General features: G+C 37.9%; 1 protein-coding gene across 1 annotated transcript in view; it reads right to left on the bottom strand.

Moving 5' to 3' along the window:
• LOC131403503 (uncharacterized) overlaps positions 1–12127 on the bottom strand; it is a 34464-nt gene extending 22337 nt beyond the window's left edge. Inside the window, 4 exon segments of the mRNA XM_058537875.1 lie at positions 307–636; positions 11338–11392; positions 11394–11698; positions 11808–12127. Of these exon segments, the coding sequence (XP_058393858.1) occupies positions 307–636; positions 11338–11392; positions 11394–11698; positions 11808–11850 (733 nt within the window). The 5' untranslated portion in view covers positions 11851–12127.
• Positions 12128–13249: the final 1122 nt, after the last annotated feature.

Genomic DNA, 13249 nt, shown 5'->3' with positions numbered 1-13249 from the left:
TGTTTTCACGTAACTTGTTTCATTTAATCCGTACAACTACCCTAAAAAACATCATTGTGACCTTTATATTTTTCAAGATGAAACTTAGGCTGGGAAAGGGTCAGTAATTTTTTTTTCTCTTTTATGTTCCAGTGCCTATACTATTTTAATTCTATAGGGAAATAGAGGGATGTTTTTGCGACTAATAAGTGGAACAACATTTAAGAAAGATTTATATTTGTTTGTTTTTCATTAATACTTGACTGAAATGGTGGGTTATCCCTTTGAAAAAAGGTGTTCTGGGAGGTTATATTTATGCACACATACCTTCATTCACTGGAGGAAAGAGAATCTCTCGGTCAACCCCTCCTCTATTCTTCTCGTGTTGGACAATACATCTGTGTTCTTTATCCATTGACCTTCCCGTCACGGTCAGCCAGCTGAATTTCATGTATGTGTCTTTAGTCTTCATGGTTTTTCCCTCCTGGGATTGCAGAATGGTATTGCCGTTCTTTTCTTTCCAATATACATTTATAACATCTGGGAAAAAATTCTCAAGAAGACAAAGATATGTTCCAGCCTTATGGAGGTTTATTTCAGCAATTGAAGGAAGGAAAATGGTGGGCTTGGGGGAAATGTCTGCAGGAAGTCTTCTACCTGTGGGAGAAAATGGAATAGTAATTGAACAGAATCGCTAGGGAAGCACGAGGATTGTGTGGTCTGGAACAACCTAGTGCATAGGAAAAGGAAGAAAAGCCGCCATTGAATTGGTGCTTACCATAGCCTTTCCTGCACAATGAGTTGTGAGGTACTTATTGTTCTTATTTTCAATGGGAAGAGAGCTTCCAGAGGCCATGTAACTTGCCCAGAGTCACAGCTGTTACGTGGCAGAGCCTGGATTGAAACTTGGCCTTTGTTCTTTCTCCACATGTTAAGATCAGGTATGACTTTTAACCTCTCCATTTCAAGGCTTCTAACGTTCATGAACACGTGTAATTTTTAAAATCTCTTTTGTGCTATCATCGTGGAGCATGTTTTCAAGGTTGATGGGTTGGTGTTGGGTGTGGGGGAGGATACCAGGTAACTTGGATGATCTCTCTACACATGAATGTTTGGTCCCTCCTAAAGCACTTCTCTTTCCCATGCCATGAATTTTCTAACTTATACTCTTTTTACTGAAATAACACTTTCTCATGTTCTGCAACTCTGTGAAACCTCACTCTTCATTTACCTGTTTCTGGAATGTACCATATTTGTCTTATTTCTCATATAAATAAATATCAGGAGAAAGTTTTTCATTTTCTTTAAAACAATGTGCAGTCACTTGTTAATGGCAATCCATTTCAACGTGTACTTGACAATCAAGTTGACCTTTAGTCCAAATGTGGATCCCATGCCCAGTTCTGAGGTTATGGAGTTCTCCTACTTGATGTCCATTTTTATATAACATCTCAATTTCACATCTGAACCACTCTAGGTTTTTGAGTAGGGCAGTATTAGTGCTGCATCTCCAATCTATTTACGAAGTCTTGAATTTAGCAGCAAAATAGCAGTATTTCCAAAACTTCCATTAAAAAATTTCTTGATTATTTTCAGAAATGCTATTAATCTAATCAAGTAAATGCATTTATCAGAATTTTGTTTCACTTTAGGTAATGTTCACTAAGAGCAAATTTTATTTTGGAATTTCATTTTGATGCTGGACCTGATATCAGTTCCCCTACATTAAACCCAGCATATGTGGGGTTAAAACCAAAAGCACTCATCCCCTTTCCCTGCTTCTCTAAGTTACATTCATGTGTAAATAGCAGTGTTTTAATCCTTTGTATAGCTGAACTTCACAAGGCAAATAGAAGCCACAGATTGTTGGAGCCCACGTGCCCTCATGCTAACATTTTGGCTAGTTACAGGTCCTTTGAAGTTTTGTTACAGGGAAACTGATAGCCAGAGAATATCTGGAAGCTAAAGCATCTCGGACCTCAACTCCTTGGCTTCCTGGCGCCAGAATACACCATCCACCACGGAGACAGACAACCAAGGACACCCACCTTTGATTCCCTTATCTCGTGATCCTCCTCCCTGCCAGCTGAACCACAAGGCCAAATGCAGGCTGGTGGAAAATCACCAACCAGCAAGGCCACAGGCTCCCTCCCTGCAAGCAGCCACATGCCTCACAACCTTTAAAACCCCTTGCCTCCCATCTTTCGGGGAGATGGGACAAATTTGAGAGCTCTTGTCTCCCTGTTGACACCACCCGAAATAAACACTCTTTCCTTGCCATGAGCCTGGTGTTCCAGTTTTATTTGGCCTGTCTTGTGTGGCAGGTAAAGAACCTGGGTATGTATCCAGTAACAATTAGAAGTTTAAGCCTGATGAAAAATAGACCATATGTTGAGTCTCAGTTTCTCCCCTAAAATTTGTGTCTACCCTATAAGGCTGCTGAACTGCTGTAGAGTTCCACTGTTTTCTTTGCATTCACCTGCTGAATAAAGTATATATATAATTGGGGTAATGTTAAATGTCACAGTTCCAGAGTCTCTTGCAGACGTAATGTCAAAATATAAAACAAAACACCATAGTTTACAAAGGCATGTCACCTGAATGCTGGAACGTTAGTTGATTATACATTTAGCGTTAATCTAACGATGGGAATTATAAATATTAAAACTCTTTCCAATTTGATTTCCAATTGACACACAAAATGCTTTACTAATATTCTCTTTGGGCTAGTTAGAAGTTAAATTATTCAATGGACAATTTCTTAAGAAAGCAAGAAGTAGATTTCTTATTTGAGAAGAACAGGAAAAAATTCTTGAGAAGTTCTGCCTATATAGCAAAGCTTCTGATTTTTATAGTAAATTAGTAGGAAACATGCTGAGTCTTTTACTCATGCTGTAACTGTAATTAGGTCATAATGTGCTGTGCTTAGTTTAATTTTATACATCTTCCTTTTAGTGTAAATGGTATTTCATTGATTATGATAGTAAGTCAGTATATTTCTTCAACATTATACTTTGTTTGTAATTTAAAAAGTATATTATATAAAACAAGACTAATTTTTCAATCAGACATTATATTTACAAAATTTTAGTCTTTATTCAATATATTAAAGAATCTAATTTTCATCTCAGGAACTTCTGTTTCTTCATGGGAATACTTTTGATTCATTATACTAAAGAAATTGAAAATCAAATGATGAATGGAAAAATTTCTGTCTGAAGACACACTATTCTTGCCTCCTGTTCATTTTCCTTGGCTAGATTGTTTAAGTTTCATTCTTTTCAGGATAAAATAAATATGGAATTTCCATAACTTTCTCAATGTAATAGTTAAGTGAACATTAAATGGTATACTTGTGTATATGTGTTGCGTCCCTATATTTTAAATAATTATATTAAATGTTTTTCTTTAAATATTCTTTTTAAAATTTATTAACAGTGTTTTTTATGGTCAAAATCATTTTCATGATGCATAGAATGGAAACCAGGTAAAAATATAAATAAACCTAATTCACTTACATATATTCATATGCATAATCAAATAATACATTTGAGTGAAATTGCCTGAGTTGTTTATACTTTATTAAGATGCAACAATTTGAATTCTATGTAACTTTACCAAATATCAACTACATTGTAGTTGATGGTATGATATTTCAAACCTACGTATTGATATTCATTTAAGTGTTCTCTAGTTTCTTCTTGTAATTCTTCTTTTATTGAATAAATACTTACAGCTATTTCATATTTAAATATGTATTTCAAATCTATGACAAGTTTCTATGATAATTGATTTTACCTCTTGAACATTTTCTGTATGAATTTAAACTCTTTTCCTGATGTACGGGCATGAAGCCCAAACTTACTTGCTGTACATATTAGCACCAGTAAATGTTGGTGTTACGGATGATATCAATTAAAATAAAGGTTTGCAATCTAAAGCAAATATAACAACAATGAAATGAAAAACAAACACATTTTAATCTCAGTTTTCTTGCCAAGTGGGGGAAAAGTCTGCTAAAGAGAAACAAATACCTCCAAACTCATTTTTGTGTCTGAGTGAACAGTAAGATATCCTTCCATTTGAGCAGTTAGAGGTACAACTGAATCCTCTGGAGAGGTGCTGCTCTGTCAATATTATTGGCTGCAAACAACTCTCCATCCTGGATACAATTCTCCCTTTACATTTGAATTGGAGGAACTTGTATCCAGCACGTATTATGTGTTAGACAATGTGTCAAGTACTTTATTCACACTATTTCATTCCATTCTCATACAATCTCTGCTGGATACATACTGTCATACCAATTTATGGATTAGGAAGCTGAGGCCAGAGAATAATCGCCCAAGTTCACATAAGCAGGATGAAAGTGGTGAATCCAGGTCAGCCTGACTCCAAAGCCCAGGCTCTTTGACAATACCCTCTCACCGTTGGAAAGGAAATGTATCAACTCACAAAACTTACCTGTAATCATAAACTTTGTCCATTGGACAAACACTTTCATGATAATTACCTAAGTTATACTTAAGTCCTTTATGTTAATCTTCATGTACACAAAGCCAAATCGTATTACAGTATTTGCACAATGTTGTCTATGCTGTTCTTTGCCACAAAGATTTGTTTTAAAATCTCTCCTAAGTTTTCTACGTCCAATACTCATCACATTCCTGTTTTTCCTAAACTTTCTTAACTATTATTCCAATTTCATTTCTTCTTGCCTTCCATCTCGTACCTTGTAAAATTCCATTCTTCTGATGCCTACCTGTGCCAAGTTTTATTCCATCACCGAATAGATTGGTATAATAATTCCACAGTGATCAACCCGTATCAAACACCTTGGAATAATTTAGCTTCTCTGGGTACTTCAAATTCTAGGGTACTCTGATGGCCTGCAACTTAAGAGACCAGGGTTCTGGTCCTGGTGTATTTTGCTCACAACAAATTCTGTGGCTGAGAAATCAAGTAAATGAAAGGATTTGGTGCTTTATTTGTTTGAAAATGATGATGTTAGTGTAAATCAATTCAACATCCCTTTCAGAGCTGAAGTGAGACTAAAATGAAACAATATCTGAAAAGCGATTTAAATAAAAATTCCATAGAAATAGAGATTTTAGTCATTATTATGGTCGTCATTATCATTGTCATTACTTTTAACTATTTGTTTGTGATGATTGCATGCTCCAAAAAGACATTTTAATCTCCTGGGACCCAACCATGCCCTTACTCATAGGGATTCAGTATTTTGGGGTAGCAATTAGATCCGTGGCAAGTAAGCGTGAAGATGTGTTACTTCGTTTGCCTTCCACTTTGCTCTAACATACCTGGAATTCTCAAAGCCATAATCACAGGAAACGTGCCTTGCACACACCCAGTTAATAGGCAATCATTGTCTTGTCTTATCCGCTGCATTCACAGTGATAAGAAAATTAAAGGGAACATTAGCTAAAGCCTGATAACACGCAGTTAGTATATGGAACTGCTTCACTCGTGTTGTCCAAAACAAATGGCTCTTTTCCCTAATTAACAGCACAACCTATTTGCATTCCGAGTTTTCACCAGAAATTTCAGCCTCAAACTGACATCTTTCCAGCTCACGTGGAAAGTTCAACTTGAAACTCCTGGCAGCGGGCCTTCAAGGTAGAATGACTAGAGAGATGGCAGGATGCCTGTCCTCAAATCCTCCTATTGACACGTTAGACAACAAAATAAATAAATTACCTGCCTGACCATATCTGCTGAGAGTCACCATCTGTGGCTGACATTCAAGTTATGATGCCCATAGCCTTGATGCAGTGGTGGGATAAAATGGGTTTGCTGAAAGACCATTTCCTCCATTTTATAAAATGGATGTTAAAGGCAATGTCCACTCTTTGTTTGACTTGCCTCCTAAAGGACTCGTGAGTTGAAGTTCTTTCCTAATTTTATGGTGGGAAAAACATGTCCTATTTGACAATTTAGTGGGCTTTATTTCATCAGTTAATGAAAACTATGAATTCTACTACATTTATTCTCCTACCATTGAGCATAAAATTTGACCCTGTGCTTCTTGCCAGATAATCATAGATCTTTTTTCCTTCTGCTTTCCTTACTGATTTTGATCTTCTATTTTTATTTCGTAGGCTGACTGTACAGGCACACTCACAGATCTGGCAGGTTTGGTCTAGACCACTGCAATAAAGGAAATACCACAGTAAAGCAAGATACACAGCGCTTTTGGTTTGCCAGTGCATATATAAGTCATATTTACACTATAATCTCTTAAGTGTGCAATAGTATTACATCTAAAAAGAATGCACATACCTTAATTAAAAAATACTTCATTGCATAACAATGCAAACCATCTGAGCCTTCAGCCAGTTGTAATAATTTTGCTGGTGTAGGGTCTTGCCTCGATCTTGATGGCTGCTGATTGATTAAGGTGGTGGGTGCTACAGTTTGCGATGGCTTTGGCCTTTTCTTAAAATAAGACAAAAATGATGTTTGCTACATCGATTGACGCTTGCTTTTACAAACAATTTCTCTTCCGCATCTGATGCTGTTTGATAGCATTTTACTTGCAGTAGAACTTTTTTCAAAATTAGAGTCAATCCTCTCAGACCCCGCTGCTGCTTTATCAACTAAGTTTATGTAACATTCTAAATCCTTTGTTGTCCTTTCAACAACCTTCACAGCATCTTCACCAGGAAGAGATTCCATCTCAAGAAACCAGTTTCTTTGCTCATCCCAAAGAAGCCACACCTCATCCATTAAAGTTGTGTCATGAGATTGTACCAATTCAGTCACATCTTCAGGTTCCACTTCTAATTCTAGTTCTCTTGCTATTTCCACAACATCTACATTTACTTCTTCCATGGAAGTCTTGAACCCCTCAAAGTCATCCACGAAGGTTGGAATCAAGCTCTTCCAAATTCCTGTTAATGTTGATATTTTGACCACTTTCAATGAATCACAAATGTGCTTAATGGCATCTAGAATGGCTAATCCTTTCTAGAAGATTTTCAATTTACTTTGCCCAGATCCATCAGAGAAATCACTATGGCGGCTACAGCCTTATGAAATATATTTCATAAATAATAAGACTTGAAAATGAAAATTACTCCTTGACCCATAGGCTGCAGAATGGATGTTGTGTTAGCGGGCATGAAAACACATGAATCTCATTGTACATCTCCAGCAGAGCTCTTAGGTGACCAGGTGCATTGTCAATGAACAGCAATATTTTGAAAGGAGTCGTCTTTTCTGAGGAGTAGGTCTCCACAGTGGGCTTAAAGATGTTGTAAAAAGATGTGCTGTCACCCAGGTTTTGTTGCTTCATTTATAGAGCACAGGCAGAGTAGTTTTAGCATAATTTTTAAGGGCTGTAAGATTTTCACAATGGTAAGTGAACACTGGCCTCAAGGTAAAGTCATCAGCTGCATTAGCCCCTAACAACAGAGTCAGCCTGTCCTTTGAAGCTTTGAAGCCAGGCATTGAATTCTCTTCTTTAGCTATAAAAGCCCTAAATGGCATCTTCTTCCAACAGAAGGCTGTTTCATCTACATTGAAAATCCATTGTTTGGTGCAGCCACCTTCATGAATTATCTTAGCTAGATCTTCTAGATAACTTGCTGCAGCTTCTACATTAGCACTTGCTGCTTCATCTTGCCCTTCAAGTTATGGAGATGGCTTCTTTCCTAAAACCTCACAAATCAACCTCTGCTAACTTCGAACTTTTCTTCTGCAGCTTCCTTAAGTCGCTTTATAGAATTGAAGAGAGTCAGGGCCTTTCTCTGAACCAGACTTTGGCTTAAGGGAACATTGAGGCTGGTTTGATCCTCTATGCAGAATGCTAAAAGTTCCTCCATATCAACAGAAGACTGTTTTGCTTTCTTTTCATTTTTGTGTTCACTCAAGTAGCACTTTTCACTTCCTTCAAGAACTTTCCCTTTGCAGTCACAACTTGGCTAACTGGCACAAGATGCCTAGCTTTTGCCCTATCTTGGCTTTTGATATGCCTTCCTCACTAAGCTTACTCATTTCTAGCCTTTAATTTAAAATGAGAGTCATGCAGCTCTTCCTTTCACTTGAACACTTAGAGGCCATTGTAGGGTTATTAATTGGCTGAAGTTCAATATTGTTGTGTCTCAGGGAATAAGGCGCAAGGAGAGGGAGAGAGATGGGGAAACAGTAGATGGAGCCGTCAGAACACACACAACATTGATTGATTAACTTCACCATCATATATGGGCCTGGTTCATGGCGCCCCAAAGCAATAGTAACATCGAAAATCACTGATCACAGATCACCATAATAAATATACTAATAGAGGAAAATATTGAAATATCCCAGAATTTCCAAAATGTGACACAGAGAAATGAAGCGAGTAAATGTTGTTGGAAAACAGGTGCTTGATGCAGGGTTGTCACAAACCTCCTTTCTTAAAAAATGCAGTATCTGCAAAGAGCAATAAAGCGGAGCACCAGAAAATGAGGTAACCCCATACTTGTGTATTTGACTCTAGGACTTCTCAAACAGATTTTGGAAATAGGCAGTTGAAATAAATGCCAAATAGTTTGTGCATTATAGCTTATTTCTTTTTCTGCCCCAGTGATTGATAGTTTAATAAGGTCTAACTCAAATGTCACGTGAGAGGTGGGAGAATATGTTTGCGAATCCTAGCTCTGTGACATAGACACAAAACACGCAGCATTCAAACAGACTGAAAGTACCAGAGGAGAAAGTGAGGCTCTCTTTCCCCAAAATATCCCTCAGAAAACAGGAGTCGCCTTATGTTTCAGTCCTCGTGTAACTTCTCATTTTGAAAGATGCTCTTCTAATACTCTACTCTGATCAAAATGTATGACTTGGGCAAGATCTCTATGAGAAATGAACTCCAATGCTAGTTTTGGAGCCACCACTCATGAAAGAATCTAAAGAAATTGAACATGCATTTGGTAAATATTACTCAGGAATAAAGCTCTACAGTTTTTGCTTACATTGTACATTTATAGAATAAAAGAATAACTTTTAAAAAATGCCTTCTTTTTACTTTATAAATGGATAACTGTCTTTAGATAAAATATCCAGTGACATCATCGTACAGGATCACAAAACAGACTCTCACCCCCTGAGATAACCTAGAAAGTTGCTCTAAGGTAGATGTTTCAGATGCATTTCAACAGTCTGAGCACAATTTTTAATGAAATGTGAGGGCAAAAGGAGCACCATTCCTCAAATGATATTTGTACTGATCTAATTTTTAACTTTGCATTTATAATCCAATTAAGAAATTAAATATTATAAGTGGATATTTGACTTTTACCTATATCACTATAAATTTACATATTCAAGTTGCAAAACTTGCTCTTTTTTTTACATCCAGATATTTCTACTGGAAAATGAGCTATCACCTTATATTCAGGCTAACAATATTTAAGATAATGCTTATTTTATTCTAATCATTTTAGAAGCAGGTAACAATTAGTCTTAGAAATTGAAAGTTTTTTCCTAAGACATTTATCTCTACTCCTGAATTCATGTAGAATTCCAAGGCTAGTAATGTGAATTTAGGAGAATTGACATTTTCATTACTCACCATGTTAGAAATTTCCATATTTAACCACATTTAATCCTCACAACATCCACTTGAGATGGTTGTTGCATAGATTGAATGAATGGATGGAAATATATCAAAATGTTAACAGAGATTCCTATTAATGTACAATTTTAATGTTTTCATTATTTTTTGTATTTTGAAATTCTTTTCATAATTGGCAAGTATTACCTTTATAATTTTAGTAGAGCAATTATGAGTGAATCAAAATTTATTTGCTAAAGGATGATTATACAGAAAATGACCCAAAAGCAAAGTCTATACTTTTCTCTGCACCACACTCTCTTAAAAAACAGTTTGCAGGACCCAGGTGAATTATATCTGTGTCATAATTATTTAATTTGATTGCTACAATTTACATTGAATGTGTAGTCAGTTGGGGAAAAAAGGACCAGAACGTTGCTTTTCAAGTTATGAAATCTTTGTTCATATCATCACAATTACTACGGAAACCAAACTATAATTTCTTTCATTTTTTCAATGTTTTATCAACTTTGTGAGAATTCTTTGAAAACTTTCATTTCAGTGGATCCAGTAGGCTTGGAACATCCCTGTGAAATGTTCTCCCTCATTCAGGCAAGATTTCATCTTTAAGGTTAATGAGAATTGAAAAAATTTACTGGGCTTAATTTAGAAAAAAACAAACCCAGCTCGTGACATTCTTGAATATGTTTGCCCAGTTAAATATTTTAATCCTTGATGTTAATCATCCTCTCACCAAATGACAGGTTTAGCAATTTTTGTTCATTTTTTCCCATTGGTTATTTTTGGAATCAAATAAACAAAATATCTAAAACTCATTACAAACCTTTCAATACAGAAATACCAAATGGACCTAATGCCTCCACCCCTTAGGGACTCAGAATTCTTCTAGCTAGTTAACTCCTTGTTAATGTCCTCCTTGCTAGGTCAGGCAGAGAACTGCCTCCAAGGATCTGGATGGAGTTAGAACACTTATCCACTAGACTAGAAGCTTTTAGAATGTTGGGACTTGTTCTATGTGTGTCTTGTTCCCTCTTTTATCCTCAGTATCCAGCACAGAAACCATCTTCAACGAATGCCTGTTCACATGATACATGAGCAAATGAGGATATAAAACCATGCAGACTCTTTTCATGGACTTTGGAGCTGAAATGGCTTATTTAGCTTACAAATTCCCTTAAATTAGCCCATCATTAGGTAGTATAAGAGATGCGATAACATAAATTTTGACTGATCTCAGCCTACCTCTAAGAAGCTAGAGTAATAAGAAGTGAGATTTATTGATGTTTTTTAATAATTTTTTTAAGAATTCACTTTTTGCACTGCTATTAGTTATGAGATGAAAATGAATAATACAGGTTTTGCAGGTTACTGAGAGAAAGGAGCACTATATTTATCACAAAATATAGAAAAGAGGTAATTATTAAAATTGTCTCTCACTTAAAAGATGGTCTTCAGCAAGACCAATAACTGGGACCAATAACTTATACCAATGGTTTACAGATATGGTTCTCAAAATATCTTAATTTCTAGTCTGAGTCTATCATTTTTTGTGTGTGTGTTCTAATGGTAGAATTTCAATCTGTTTATAATCAGGGAATTGAACAAACCATTTAACAAGTAACTTTGTTTACATATGTAGTGACCAGTAGCTGCAAACTTGCTTTTCAAATGCTGAGGCCAAGTATGTCGCAGTCAGATAAGGGTGATCTTAAAGTGTTTTTTTCTAAAAAGCATTTATCAGTATTTAATTATTATGGTAAAAATAGAAAAAAGTTACTTACCAGAGGGAGTTACTATGAGCTTAGTCCCTTTTCCAAATGTCTTGATCCAGTCGTTCCCAGGCAGCACAGTAATACACACCAGAATCCCTCTCTTCCAGATTCTTGATTGAAAGTTCACCGGTGCTCCTTGTGCCTAAAGAAGCTTGGTATTTCGATGAACTGATTCCTGATTCCCTCACAACCTGTGAGCTGGAGAACTCGTAGTAGAGAAGGCGTTGTGGGGCCATTCCCTTCTTGTACCGGTACCAGTGGAGGTAGTAGCTGCTTTGTTTAATATCACAGGTGATTACAACAGATGACCCAGCCTGTCTGGTGACTGACATCTGTGTTCCTTCCAAGTTGGAAGATATCTGAGTTGCTGCTACAGGAACAACAAAAAGTAATGAGAAAGAGGTAATAGGAATTCCTTAGTGTGGCCTCCCGTTGCCAAAAAAAGAAAATTCCCCTGAGCATCTAGGCAGCCTACTTACCAGGAGCCAGGAAAGCTAGAAGGAGGGCTAGAGCCCGCAGCATGCCTTCCTCCTTGGGCCTCAGAAGGAAAGGGAGAGATGACAGGAGGAGCAGAGCACCCTCTCAGAACTCCAGTCCCGCTCAGAAGACAGTGAGCCCAGGACACGAGGCAGGGAGTTAGAGCTGCTTCTGGACAGTGTCCCAGGCAGGGCAGTGACTGAGGGGCTCTCCTAGAAGACCACCAGGCTGATCACCCAGAGGGGGCCGTGCTGGGGGAGGACGGGGGAGGAGCCCTGCCTCTCTCACCACCCGTTGCTTGAGAGCCCTCCTGTGGCAGGCTGAGAGCAGGCCCTCTCCAGAAGAGGAGAGGCCAGGGGCCCTGAGAGCCCAGGACAGAGGGAGGGACCATCTGGAGCCCATGGGGTGGGCAGGAGAAGCACGGATGAAGCTGGCCTGTCCCCTAGTGCAGGGAGCAGTCCTGAGTCGGGGAACTGTCCTGCCACTCAGGGTTTCCATGTTCACGCTGCTGCCGTGGGCTTGGCCTGCGATGCAGCGTCTTTATTCTCGCCCCGAACCCCCTTCCTTTCCACGTCTGTAGGTAAACTTTGAGGCAACAATAGAAATCTGATAAAAACTGAACCCACTTTATTAAAAGAAATTAGGATCCGTTATGTTGGTCTACATTTGACTCTGTTCAAAAGTAAATGGATGTGTGCGTGCGTGTCTGTGTGGGTGTCGCTGTGTGTGTGCATGCATCAAATCAATTTGTTCATCTGCAATTCAGATATCCTTGGGATCCTGTGTTTTATTAGGCAGCCCTCCCCTCAGGAAGTGTACCCATATCTTGGATTTGATTGGATTCGTAGAGGGTTAGATAGGTGATCAGGCAAGAATAGTGAAATGACGAGAGAATTGAAGTGGTGCACACGGATTCTCACCCCCCTCTTTTATAAATGTATTTGGATACATGTTTACGATATTCATAGTAGAATGTAGAGAATACCTGTCTCCATCATTGTTTTGGCCTCTCTCTGAGGTGATTCCTCTTCTGCTGTCCTAACAGACAGCTGGGAAATGAGAAAAGGAGGGGACCCAGCCTGTTCTTCCTTTTGTCTCAGGGACCCCATGTGCAGGGACATGAGGGGTCGCAGCAGCAGCTCTGTAAGAGAACATTCCAGGTCCCTATGCAGGAAGCTAGCCCAAGTGCCTCAGAGTCCCAGAACTTCCTTGCTGGACAGAGTCATGGTTACAGCTCAAAAAGGAGCAAATGCCATCACACTAGAGTGGAAAAAAAATTCTTAAAATGTAATAAAAGAAAAGTACTGCATAAGAATATGAAAAGAACTATAAACTACAATAATGAAAAGATGGCACTACTGGTGCTAGAATGTATTCGTGAAATACAATGTACCCTGAGAGATAGAGACAGAGACAGAAAATGGAAGGAATATAGCAAGTGAGG

Source organism: Diceros bicornis, unplaced genomic scaffold (assembly GCF_020826845.1).
Source record: "Diceros bicornis minor isolate mBicDic1 unplaced genomic scaffold, mDicBic1.mat.cur scaffold_722_ctg1, whole genome shotgun sequence".
Classification (NCBI taxonomy): domain Eukaryota; kingdom Metazoa; phylum Chordata; class Mammalia; order Perissodactyla; family Rhinocerotidae; genus Diceros; species Diceros bicornis.
This window is presented reverse-complemented; position numbering and strand designations above follow the sequence as displayed.